Source organism: Eptesicus fuscus, chromosome 18 (genome assembly GCF_027574615.1).
Source record: "Eptesicus fuscus isolate TK198812 chromosome 18, DD_ASM_mEF_20220401, whole genome shotgun sequence".
NCBI lineage: Eukaryota > Metazoa > Chordata > Mammalia > Chiroptera > Vespertilionidae > Eptesicus > Eptesicus fuscus.
This window is the reverse complement of record NC_072490.1, coordinates 32,936,871-32,950,360: the sequence shown is the minus strand read 5'-3', so window position 1 is coordinate 32,950,360 and position 13,490 is coordinate 32,936,871. Positions and strand designations below refer to the sequence as shown.

General features: G+C 36.9%; 1 protein-coding gene across 2 annotated transcripts in view; it reads right to left on the bottom strand.

Annotated features, from left to right (window-relative positions):
* The window catches only part of RASA2 (RAS p21 protein activator 2), a 117,804-nt gene that overhangs the window by 42,688 nt on the left and 61,626 nt on the right, over positions 1-13,490 (bottom strand). For both annotated transcript variants that reach the window (XM_054729596.1, XM_054729597.1), the window contains exons 6-7: positions 3,612-3,695; positions 2,011-2,083 (exon numbers count right to left, since the gene is read on the bottom strand). In XM_054729596.1, the coding sequence (XP_054585571.1) occupies positions 2,011-2,083; positions 3,612-3,695 (157 nt within the window). The remainder of the gene's footprint in view (positions 1-2,010; positions 2,084-3,611; positions 3,696-13,490) is intronic.

Genomic DNA, 13,490 nt, shown 5'->3' with positions numbered 1-13,490 from the left:
CCTCTATCTGAAGGAGCAATCACACAACTGTATCTCCTTTTCCAGAAACATTCTTTTCTTTGCAGTGCCCAGGCACTATCCTGGCAACCTTCTGCTCTCTTCGCTTCTTCCTCTGGTACCTCTTTTTCCACAGAACCTACAAGTATGGGTTTGCTCTAAGGTTTTATTTCTTATTTGGTCCTAAGAGCTGCAAGTGCTGCATAGTTGACAAAGTGCTTTCAGATCCATTATCTCCTTTGTTCATCAGATCACCGCTCTGAAGCAGGCAGCTAGATTTATTATCCTCATCTCAAAAATGAGGAAGCTGAAGTACAGAAATGAAGAGACGTGCTCCAAGTTGAATACCGAATGAGTGCCAGAGCTGCCTGTCTTCACTTTCCTCCTTTACTGTGGACCTACCTCTACCCCCTGCCTCTCTTGCCCCTCTGTAAGCAATTCTGGAGTCTTTATTTGCACCTATCCCCCATCTTAAGTTTCAGATACATCATAAACTGCTTATTGGAGGATTTTACATCCCAGACCTCAAGCTAATTATGTCCCAAAATGAACCACGTCTTTTTTCCTTCTCTTAATTTTCTTCTTTCTCTAGATAGGAAATCATGAAGACAACAGTTGACTCCTCCCTTTGTCTTTTGTTCTATAACTAATCCACATTCTTGCCTTTGTCATTCCTTTCTCATCTGTCCCTTCTTCTCTATTTCCATATTACTCTCTTGGGTCAGATCCACTTCCTCCCCTCCCCCCTACCTTTTTTAATCACAGTCTCTTGATCTCTGTTCTCTCTCCCTCAGCCATTTGGTCCACAGATCATGGTTAATTCTTCCCCAAATACTGCATTACCTTTAGAGTTTCCAGGTTCAAAAACATTTAATGGCTAGCATTTAAGAACCTCAGGCAGGCACCCAGGCCTTTGATTAGGTGGTCTTACTCTTTTTTTTTGGTTAATCAACACCCGAGGATATTTTTCCATTGTTTTTTAGAGAGAGTGAAATGGAGGGGGAAGACAGAGAAAGAGAAACCTCGATATGAAAGAGACACACCAATTAGTTGCCTCCCACACGTGCCCCGACCAGGGCCAGGGATCGAACTTGCACCAAGGCACATGCTCTTGACCGGAGTCAAACCAAGGACCCTCCAGTCTGTAGGTCAACGCCCTATCCACTGAGCCAAACCGGGTAGGGTCTTACTCTATCTTTTTAAGCTTAGTTCCCATTATTCCCTTACATAAACCTTCCAGTCAAATTACTACTTGCTATCTTTGGACACAACTTTCTGTTTACCTCAAAATGCTCCTTCTCTGTAATAATCTCTTTCCTCTGACTTCACTAACTCAGCTGGAGCAGAGCTCATCTGGTCCCCAATATCTACTTCATTTTACTGCTGCAGGTACACTTGCATGTGTGTTTTGTGTCTCTTGCTCCACTAGCAGACATTGAATCTTATCTTTATAATCAGCTCAACAAAGTGCCCTTTGAATGACTGTTTCAGGCCTAATAGGTATGCTTGCATATTACAAGCAGGTCAGGTCTTGACTTTCAGAGGGCCATCTGCTTGCTCCAAGTTGCCCCTACCTTTTCTCCAGGCTGGATGTAACAACCATTAATGAATGTAGAGCAACAGAACTAAGTTTTTCTGACTTCACTGTGGTATTCAAACAGTACGCTACAGAAGAGTCCTGTGGTCACTGTCTGTCAGGGGTGTGTGTGTGTGTGTGTGGAGGGGGAAGGGTTGGGTGAGCTGGGGGGATGCAAAGAGAAGGGTGTGATATTGAGGATGACTGGGAAGTGGGTGTGCCCCTAGAACTCCCCATCCCCAAATCAATCAGGGCTCTGCCTTCATTTATTTTATACACTGAGCCTCAACTGCATGGCACCATGGCTCTCCTGCTTTCAGAAGAGAACTGTTTAGTTGCATTAGTTGGTGAAATGATTACTATGGCAGTAATTTGAAAAAAGAAGTAAATAAACATTCAGTATTAAATGTTAAAATTTATATAAAACAGAAAGTTACCTCAAAATAAAAGATTTCATTAAACTGTGGATTGCTTGTTTTCTTCTTTACTTTAGTCTTCTTTTGGTCATTCCTGTTCCAATGTGGTAGAGTTTTACCTTGTAGAACTTAACAGTACACAATTATAAAACATGCTATTTCCAACCAGGGAGCCTGACCCCTGTTTAGCTGTTAAGATGCCTCAGGGAAGACTGCAGTTTTAAATATTATTTGGGGAGGAGGGGAGAGGGTGGCAAATGAGGTGTCTAAAAATTCAAATCAAAGAATACATAAGTTTTGTGTATCTGATATTCAGCAAAATTGTATGATTTTCTCTGTGGCTATACCAGATTGACTGCCAAGCTTATGTCAGAGGTTTCAATAACACATTCTAATATATAAGCAACTTAGAATAAATGGCAGAAGGAAGACAATGCGATTCAGAGTGCCTTTACCTATGTTGAAAAATACCTGAGAAACATGAAAAGCATTCTCAAGTCAATTTAGTTCCTGGGCTTCAGCTATAATGTGGCTTTATTAAAAAAAAACCTTTTTATTTTGAAGTAATTATAGATTCAGAGGAGGTTACAAAAAAATAAGGAAGTCCCACACAGCCTTTCCCCAGCCTCCTCCAAAGTTAACATCATATACAATTATATTACAATATCAAAACCAATATTGATTTATAAAAAAATTCATATACCAAATAGTTTCTACCTGTATGTCACTAAACAATTACACTTAGGCTCTACAGCAGCGGTTCTCAACCTGTGGGTCGCGACCCACAGGTTGAGAACTGCTAGCAGGGTCGCCCAAGACCATCAGAAAACACAGATTATTTACATTACGATTCATAACAGTAGCAAAATTACAGTTATGAAGTAGCAATGAAATAATTTTATGGTTGGGGGTCACCACAACATGGGGAACAGTATTAAAGGGTCGCAGCATTAGAAAGGTTGAGAACCACTGGTGTAGAGGTAATACTGTGTTTCCTGATTCTAAACCTTTCAGTTGTAAATTTCAGACTAGTCAGGCTCTGAAAAAAACCATAATGAAGTTATAAACTACAAAACAGTACAAAGTGCTACAGGTTTCCCTTAAATTAGCCTGACTGAGTTAAACCCATGATTTGGTGGGTGCACTCCATGTCCTGGTACTTGAGCACTTAGTCTACTACTCGGATTCTCTCAGCACAGATGCCATGAGTAGATAAGGCAGTTTTGGTCTTGAGCTGCTTTCCAGGTAACAATATGGAAACTGCCTTATTCTGAGCTGGTCTTTACCTGCATAAAACCTAAGACATTTGCCAGTAGGAAGGCTGATGATGAATAAAGAAAGTGAAGTTTATGTTTTCGAGTACATTTTAACTATTATATAACTGATGTTCCTTCCCCACAGCCTGAGTCTGGCAGATTTGAAATGATACCCATTTTCTTTCTATAAAAATAGGAATTGGTTGTTTACAAGTGTATAATAGAACTCTAGTACTAAAGATTTTTCTTTCAACGCATTACTTTGTGTCATAAATAGCCACTTAGCATTTGCTTTTAGAACCTTAATTTTATAATTCTTACATCAAACTTTAAAACTTAAAAATCTCATAATTTAATAGATATTACCTAGAAGGGCCCACCAGAGAAACTGTCGCATAAGGGTCACAGCTTTGTCCATTTATGAGAGGCAACCCATGGCATGCCTTGATGCTAAGGAAGAATAAAAGAAAATTAGTATATAATATTCAGGTTAGGCAATATAAGACATTATTTTTAAATACAAATTAACATATTCAAAGAGTGAAAATAGTTTTCCACATGCTTGGTGTTGTATGCCTACATACAACACCTACCCCAACTATATGTATTTATGCATGCATGCATTTATTTATGCTAGAATTCCAAAACAGGATTATACAATCAGTACTGAGACTACCAAATAATATTTAGCACATATATCCCCACTAAATATCTAACAAGGTACATTTTGTGGTTTGACAATATATTAAAACTGCTGTGGCTTCTAAAAAGGAAAAGAAAGCGGTGTGAACCTTAAAGGTGAAACTACAAAACTTAGCCAGATCTATGGCGGCACATCCTCTGCTAAAGCATGAATGAGAAACAAGGAAACAATTGTGGTTTCCACTTAAAATCTGATTCATATAGGAACGATGAACGATGCCAAGTACCCTCCAGGAGGGGAAAAACCCGGCTTTGTGGGCCCTTGGACCTCCTGGGTGGTCCAGGGTATCCTGGCCTTTCTCTAGCCATCCTGCCCTAATGCTGGTTGTACCTTGAGGACCTACATTTAAACCTGATGGAAAGGCCTATGCATCACATGGAGCTGTGATTCATTGACTTCACAGCCCTATTTCTGACAAGTACACTAGACCTGTGATAGGAATAACTTTCACTGGTTTCAGTGAAAATGTTTCTTAATCATGTAAATTTTCAAATTTCATATTTGTTAGATATCTTTAGGAATTAGAGGGGCCAAGTCAATACGTGAAAAATGGGAATTGTAACTTGGCCTATTTTCCTTTAAACTTATCCTGAGCTACCCTGTTAAATAAATTTGTGCTGCCAATTTTTAGATGTTCTATTCTCATAGCAACAGGCTGTGATGTCAGAGGGTTATTTACCACAAAATTGATTTTAAAAAATGCTAGGCTGTGAAGCAGAAAGCTCTGATTTAATTGCATGTTATTCAACAATCATGTTATATAAATAAAAATGGAAATAGATATAGAAAAGAAAAAACTCAAAATAACAACAAAATCTCATTCATATATGGAGGGCAAGCCTCAGATGATGCTGTATGTAGCCTTTTATTCTTATTCTCAGCAACAGCTCCTGCATCATAATGTTGAAAATGTTTTAAACCATAAAAACTGAAGGCATCTAATCCATTCCATGGGTAACAGCAGTTGGTATTTACAGAGATCACAGAATCTGACTCAATGACCTGCTCCTCAAATTTCCTCATGAATTTTTATTGAGTTCATGAATTTAGTTTAATATCTATCTGCATTTCCTAATGCCTCAGAGAAACTCGTCAGTGCTGCTGAAAAGTATTCTTCATTGAAAGATGTGGGCTACTGAGCAACATCCTTATTTCTCTCCACAACCCACAGATCATATATGTGGTGAAGTACAAATGGTGTACTGCCGAGTAAAGAAAGACATGATAATATGACTCATTTCTATTAAATTGGGTATCAAAAACAAATTTTAAAAATTTCTGAAACTAACCAAAGAAAGCACAGGCCAAGATAATGATTCTGGTTATTAATGTTAGGCTTAGGTACAGTCAAACTTTCCCACTGTACATACTGTGTGAAACTTACATTTCTCAGGCTAAACCTCAGAATGATACCTGATTTTTATATAGCATTTGCAGTTCACTACGGTATGCATTTTCACAAAACGCATCCAATTCTCACAACTGCCTTTGAGAAGAGCATCAAAGAGTACCATCCATCATGCTATTTTAAAGAAGAAGGCCCAAAAGGTTATGTGAGAAAGTAACAAAATAAGGCTAACAAGGTAATACAAAATTTGTAAGAAGTGGGCCAAGACTCAACTTCTACTTTCTTAATTGTGTCTAAAGTCTAGCATACTTCTACCTTTTCCCGGTGACTGAATACATTGTATTACTCTCCTTGTAATACAAAATGTGTCTCATGTAAACACGAATTATGAGAAATCTTAATTATAGAAATTTACTATAATTTTATGAAGTATAAAAAACTGAGGAAAATGCAGTATACAAAGACTTTTATAATAATATCCCAAAACAATGATACTTACAAGTCTATAAAAATCATCAGAATACTCAATTTTTAAATGAAAGAGTTTTGTGAAAACAATATTATAAATATAGGTTATTTTATTTGTAACATATATTATGAAATACTATGTTTCTAATACATAGGATACAACTATTCTTCTAATTGGTAAACCAAGCAGTTTCATATCATAAACCATAGATGAGCAGAAAATGTTGAAAATAACCACCGTAGTATACTACGTAGTATATTATCTTATATCTTGTTTATACATCACATATAAATATTGGATATTAATACATTTATTTTTAGAAATTACAAAGGGAAAGGCATTTAGTCCAAACTAGTTTATAATATAGAGTGATTTGAATCTTTTCCTTGGAGATATATGTGTGTGTGTGTGTGTGTGTGTGTGTGTGTGTGTATATATCGTGTATATATATGCATTTTAATATATTTTATTGATTTTTTACAGAGAGGAAGGAAGAGGGATAGAGAGCTAGAAACATCGATCAGCTGCCTCCTGCACACACCCCACTGGGGATGTGCCCACAACCAAGGTACATGGCCCTGACCGGGATCGAACCTGGGACCCCTCAGTCCACAGGCCAACACTCTATCCACTGAACCAAACCGGCTAGGGCCCTTGGATTTTTTTTTTTTTTTTAACTAAAAGACAAATGTTAACTTCTACATATAGCCAAGATGAAAGAACAGGGAATAGATTTACCCTCCCACCAAAAAAAACTTTATTAAAAAAAGGACAAAATCAGTAGCACAGGATAGTCATTTCTGAAGAAGGAATAAACAAGGTGAGCCCTCCAAATGTCCTAGCTTACAGTTATACAGTTTTCCTGGGAAGAAGAGGGAGAATTTTCAGTGGGGGAAGGCCAAAGTGACTGGAGTTTCCAGGGCAGAGTGCTGAAAGAAAGAAAACTGCACACAGAGAGAAAAAAAACCTCCAGAAAGGTACAAGAATGCTGAGTGCTGATAAGCATACACTTATGAGGAAACTACCTGAGGCTTGGGAAAGAACCATTTGTAAAGAGCAAAGGGAACAATTCCTGAAGCCCACAAATGGCTAGAAGGAGGTCTAACCAGCCCCAGAAAACCTGGTAATTCATGGGTTCTGCCTCAATAGTGGGAGAATATAAGCCCTAGACAAAAGGCCAACTCTTGTTACATCTAATAAAGCTTAAAAGCAAAATACAAAAGAATCAAACTATTTCCAGGTAACTTAACGGAGTCCTTAAGTATATTCATGGGAATATATACAATAATATCCAGCAACTTCACAATGTATAGTTCCAATAGAAAATAAGCAGAAACACAAAGAATAAAAAAAATATGACCCACAATGAAAAAGAAAAGCAAATCAATAGTAACAGGACCAAAAATGACATAGATGATAGAACTAGTAGATAAGGATATTAAAAACCAGTTATTATAACTGCGTTTCATATGTTTGGTATAGACACGATAGTAAAAATTTAATTAAAAATGTAAGTCTAGAGATGAAAAACACAGGCCTCACAAGAAAAACACACTAAATGGGAATAACAGAAAATTCGATACGGCAGAAGAAAAGATTAGTAGACACAAAGACAGAGCAATAAACACATATTAAAAAGATGTGTAAATGGTCTAAACATGCCAATTAAAAAGCAGAGATTTTCAGATTGAACAAAAAGAGAAAATTATATGCTACCTATAAGAAACTCACTTTAAATATAAAAATTAGGTTAAAAGTAAAAGAATGGAAAAATACATACTATGCTAATACTTAATCAAAAGAACGCTCAGTATGTGTATGGGTAATAACAACCCAAATGTCCATCAGTAGGGCTCTGATCGAATGAGCTATAGTAAATCTTTATATTGGAATCTGCAGTTGTCAAAAAAAAAATAAGTTAAATATTCTCTACTCTGACATGGAGTGATTTTCAGGTTATGTTATTAAGCAAAAAAGAGGAAGTTACAGAACACTACACTTTGTGTAAGAATTGAGCGGGAGATGTAAATATATTTTTATTTTTATTTATATATGTAGGTATGTATATTTGCTTATATTTTCAAAAATAATGGAAAGAAAATCCAAAACTTTTAAATATAGGAGTAAGGAGGCTACAGAGTTGGGAATGGATGTGATACCTCCCCAAATATACCTTATATAAGTTCTGACTTTGGAAACATAAAAACTTTAACATTTCAAAAGTAAAATTAAACTTACGAAGCAATCCTTAAAAATAAAAACCTGAGAAACCACTAACGAAGAAAAGAATTAATTTTAAGGGACTAGAACACAGTATTTGACTACATCCTTAGTGACATACATTCTTAGAACAAATAACAGGAAGATCTCTTAAACTTCATTCAGTAACTAACCTACCTGTCAGTGGTAATTGGCAATATTACTTTAAATTTATTTTTTATGTCTCACAAGATAAGATATAGAAGATAAGTAATTATGTTAATGTTGTTAGAAATTAAGATTTTTATTAAGAGGAAAGATACAAATATAAATTAAAGTTATATTTAGAATTTGAATTAGAAACATTAAAAAAGGAAGAAAGATAGCCAGTCAAAATGGCTATATTAACATCAGACAAAGTAGATTTCACAACTAAGAGTTAGAGGGTCATTTTATAATGATGAAGAGTTCAACTTATCAAGGGGACGTAACAATCCTAAATGTTAAGCTCCTAACATCAGAGCTACAAAACAAATGAAGTAAAAACTGATAGAACTTCAGGGAGAAACAGACCTGATATAATTAACATTTATAAAAAATAGTCTTTAGGGGCAAAAAATAAGTCTTGGTAAATTTAAAAGTATTCACATAATACAAAATATGTTGACAACAGCAGAATTAAGTTAGAATTCAACAACAAAAAGATATCTGAAAAACCCTCAAATATTTGGAAACGAAGTAACTCACCTCTAAATAATCCATAGGTTGAAAAATAAAATAAATTATAAAGTATTTTTAAATGAATTAAAATGAAAATTCATATTAAAATTTGTGAGAGGTAGCTAAAGTAGTACTTAGAAGAAAAGAATACAGGCAGTCCTCGGGTTACGTTGGACTCGATGTACGTCATTTCGTGGTTATGTTGCCATCTCCCATTTATTTATAAAAAAAAAAGTTCCATCATTTTGACATATGTACATATGTGCTTTATGTTTTTTATTATTTATTTACCACAAGTAAAGGTCAGGAATTGTTATCTTTCTTTTAAATTTTTTTTACTGTTTCACTTCATTGCTGCTGTGTATGTGCTCCATGTGAGTGAGGGATGTAGGTGCTTATGTAGGTGGGTTCTGACTTACGGCGAAAATCGAGTTAAGTTGTGCTGTAGGAATGGATCTTCGACGTAACCTGAGGGCCTACTGTAGCCCTAAATAATTACATTAGGAAAGCAGAAAGGTTTCCAATTACTGGCCTCAGTCTCCATCATAAGTTCATATGTTACATAAGAGCCTCAAGATTTAGCTCTAGCCTACTTCACCAACTTCAGACCAATCTTTGACTCAAGCTACATATACTAAGTAATATCAAACTGCTTTTAATTTATACACACAAACACTCATCATGCTGATTCTTGCCTCCATACTTTTGCCTCTATTGTTCTTTCCTTCTGGGGAAAAAAAAAATCTCACTTTTTCTAGGCTAGCTATTTTCTATTCATCCTTCAAGACAAATGTTACCTTCTTTCTTCATTTAGTTGTTTCAAATATTTATTTAGTGCCTATTAAGTGTCAGGCAATGGGGTGATGAGGTGAACAAGACAAGCATGTTCCCTGACTTCATGGAGCTTAGAATCCACTTGAAGGAGTGAATGATAAGCAAGAAAGAAAAAAATAGTAATGACAAATAGTGGTAAGTGTTATGAAGGAAAAAGAATAGAATGCCCTATTTTAGAATATGTGGTATTTAAGCTGAAATCTGAAGGGTGAGAAGGAACCAGCTAAAAAAAAAAAAAGAATGGTCAAAGGGCATTCTAGGTAAAAAGAACAGATTTCTGCAGAACTCTAAACTGGAAGACTATGTCACATTTGAGGAAATGAGAGAAGGCCAGCAAGCACAGGGACTAGACGAAGCATGCCGCAAGATGAAATCAAAGAGGCAGGCAGGGTCAGAACGTGCTGGATCTTGCGGGCCAAGATAAGGGACTTGCACTTTATTCTAAATGCGATGGGAAATCACTACCTGTTTGAGCAGGGGAATGACATAATCTAATTTATGTTTTAAAAGATTACTCTGGGTTGCTATAAAGAGAATGCATTGCAGAGTGAAAGACTAACTTAGAAACTACTGAAATAGTCAAGGTAAGAAATGATTGGTAGTTTGAAATAAGGACATGTCAGTAGATATTATTAAAAATTAGAAAATTCATGAAATATTGTATAGAATCAATAAGAAATGGATCCAATGTGTGAGGAGATTTTAAATGCCTCCCAGAATTATGCCTTGAGCAATTAGGTGGATGGTGATACCATTTGCTAAGGCTGTGGGGAGGAGCTGGATAGATATGAGAATCAGTACTTCAGTTTTAAATGTGTTAAATTGCGATGTTGTGAGGTATCAAAGTGAAGGTGCCAAAAAGGCAGGTGGACATACAAGGAGGTAATGGGTGTCTCATTACAGATGATATTAACTTTGATCACTCAGTTAAGGTGGCATCTATCAGATATCTTGTGTGGATATTCTTTGAGACTATGCAGATATGCTATTTGTCATCATACTTATGCCCACTTTTTTAGCAACTAGATTTGTCCCTGCACTAATTATTATAGTGTTTGCCAACGATGATACCTATTTCTATCATTTGCCCAACAATCAGTAATTAGAATTCCATTATAAGGAAAAGCAGTCCTTTCTCCTCCAGGTATTTATTTATTTATAGCAGCACTGACTCATAGATATTTATTTTATTCTACAGGTTTTATAGAATAAACCATCATCATAGTTTTTCATGTTGATGCTCAAATCATCTCAGATTTGGTTATCTGGAGCTCTTTCAAATTGGCTTCAATGTCCTTTCTACATGCCCTCATTATTTTTTGAAGCTCTTTCATACTCTGACTCCACAGATGCTCTGGGCTCATCTTATATTTTCTCTGCCCAAGCCTTGAAATTAGCCACTGCTAAAAAGAAGTCCAAGTTCTTTTTATTGGTGCAGCTCTGGCCAATACTGTAACCATTAGCCACTTGTAGTGACTTAAATTTAATTAAAGTTAGACAAAATTAAAAAATTAGTAGTTTTTTAGTAGCACTACCCATATTTCAAGTTTTAATAGTCACACACATAGCTAGTGGCTACTGTACTGGCAGTAAAGATACAAAATATTTTCATCACCACAGAAAGATCTACCAGACAGTATTGATTGGAGAATGCTATTTAGAAACCAAAATATGGGTGCTAAGTATGCTCATTGCTACTGTGGTGACACTGTTTCTAAGCCTTCTCAGTAAACTGAGCTAGTGTGTACACACACTTACATTTATTAGACAACTAGAGGCCCAGTCCACAAAATTCGTGCACAGGTAGGGTCCCTAGGCCTGGCCAGCAATCAGGGCCGATCTGTGGAGTGACTGGTGGGGCCCCTGATAGCACCCGCCTTGGCTGGCCTGGGGCCTGCAGGCTGGGGGCAGCTCCTGAATTGAGCGTCTGCCCCCTGGTGGTCAGTGCGCATCATAGCGACTAGTCGTTCCACAATTCAGTTGATTTGCATATTAGGCTTTTATTATATAGGTCTATACTTTGATAAATCTGTCTTTGAAGGAGAACAGAGAAATAGGAATGAGAGTGGTGGAGATGAGGTCTTGAAAGGTACGTCTTTTAGGATGGGAGACCCTAGAACATGTTTACATGATGACGAGAACAATCTAAAAGAGAGGGAAAGTGGATGAAAAAGAAGAAGGGATATCTAAAGGAGCAAAGAAAGTCTCTGAGTGGAGGAAATAGAAGGAATCCAGAACTCAGATGGAAAAATTCACTCCCAATAAGAAAAGGGGCACCTCCTCTACTATTACACATAAGGACAAAAATATGGGTGCCAATACAGGTTTGCAGATTTATATTCAGGAAGATGTGACCAATATAGAGTCTGTAGTGATGGAAAATCTCATTGGTGCATTAGAGGAGCACAATAAAACTCCAGGGCAGTTATAAGTACCCATGTAAGGTTTGTGGTCATGAATTTAAAGTACAATCAATCTAACTGTGTGCCTTTTCTCCAACAATATTCAGGTGCAGATTGAACGCAGAGCAAGAGTTTAATTAATATTAAAATTTTTCTAGATAAATAACAGTGATGAAGAGAAGAGCAGAGGATTTAGGGAACCTGCAAGAAAATAATTATAGTGGCAGATTAAAAAAAAAAAAGACATAAAGGGAAGTGAAATAAGAGCAGGTAAGAAGAATGTGGTAAAGACCAGTGGAAAATGGTCTTACTGATGTATAAGAAATGCTACAGTGAGGAGCTTCTATGTCTGGAGAAAAATAGCTACTGCTAAGATATGAATCTTTCCACACATAACCCCTCAAAACCAAGGAGCACACAGAAAACCATACCTTCAACATTACTGAAACATAGAATACCACAAACTTCAAAATACCTCTCAAGTTGAGAAAGCGACAATGAATTCCATAAGGCTATTACTGGTATTCTGTTGCTGCAAGTCAGTGACTATGGACAATGGAGGCTTAAGTGAAAAAGAGGAGAAAAAAGAGAAAAGAATACAGACAGGTGTATGTCCACATAAAAACCAGTTTGTGAACATTTACAGCAGCTTTCTTTATAATAGTCTCAAACTGAAAACAATGCAAATATTCATAAACTGGTGAGTGAATAAACAAATTTCATATAATGGAATTCTACTCATAAACACACAAAAAAACAAAACTGGGCCCTGGCTGGTGTTGCTCAGTGGTGAAAGCATAGGTCCGCACACCAAAGGGCTGCAGGTTCAATTTGGGTCATGGCATGTACCTGGGGGTTAATTTCTAGGCACCATCAGGACACATGGGGAAGGCAACCAATTGATGTGTGTCTCTCACATTAATATTTCTCTCTCTCTCTCTATTTCCCTCCCCCCCTCCTCTTTCCCACCCTTCCACTCTTTCTAAAAATTAATGGAAAAAAATATCCTCGAGTAAAAATTAACAAAAAGAACCCCCAAACACAAAAACAAACAAAAAGAAAACAACCCCAACAGTCCTCACGGGTGTTGCTCAGTGGTTAGAGCACCAGCCCTTGCGCAGAAGTGTGGCAGGTTTGATTCCCGAACAAGGGCAGGTACCTGGGTTGCAGGTTCCATCCCAACCCTCCTGTTGAGGGGCATGTATGGGAGGCAATCAATAGATGTCTCTCTCTCTCACATCCATCTTTTTCTTTCTCTCTCCCCGCTCCCCTGCCGTCCCCTTCCCTTCCTCCTCTCCAATCTCTCTAAAAAGCAATAAAAAAATATCCTCAGGTGAGGATTAACAAAAAAACAAAACTCGTTTCCAGTTCCATGACAAGATGGAGTAGATGCATGCCTCTCTATTCCTTCTAATAATATAACTAAGAACCATGGACATCCTACCTTATAATAGACAAATATGCAAATTGACCGCACCTTCGCTACGCCCAAGCCATGCCCACCAACCAATCAGGACGAGTATGCAAATCACCCCAACAAAGATGGCGGCTAATTTGCATATCAAGACAG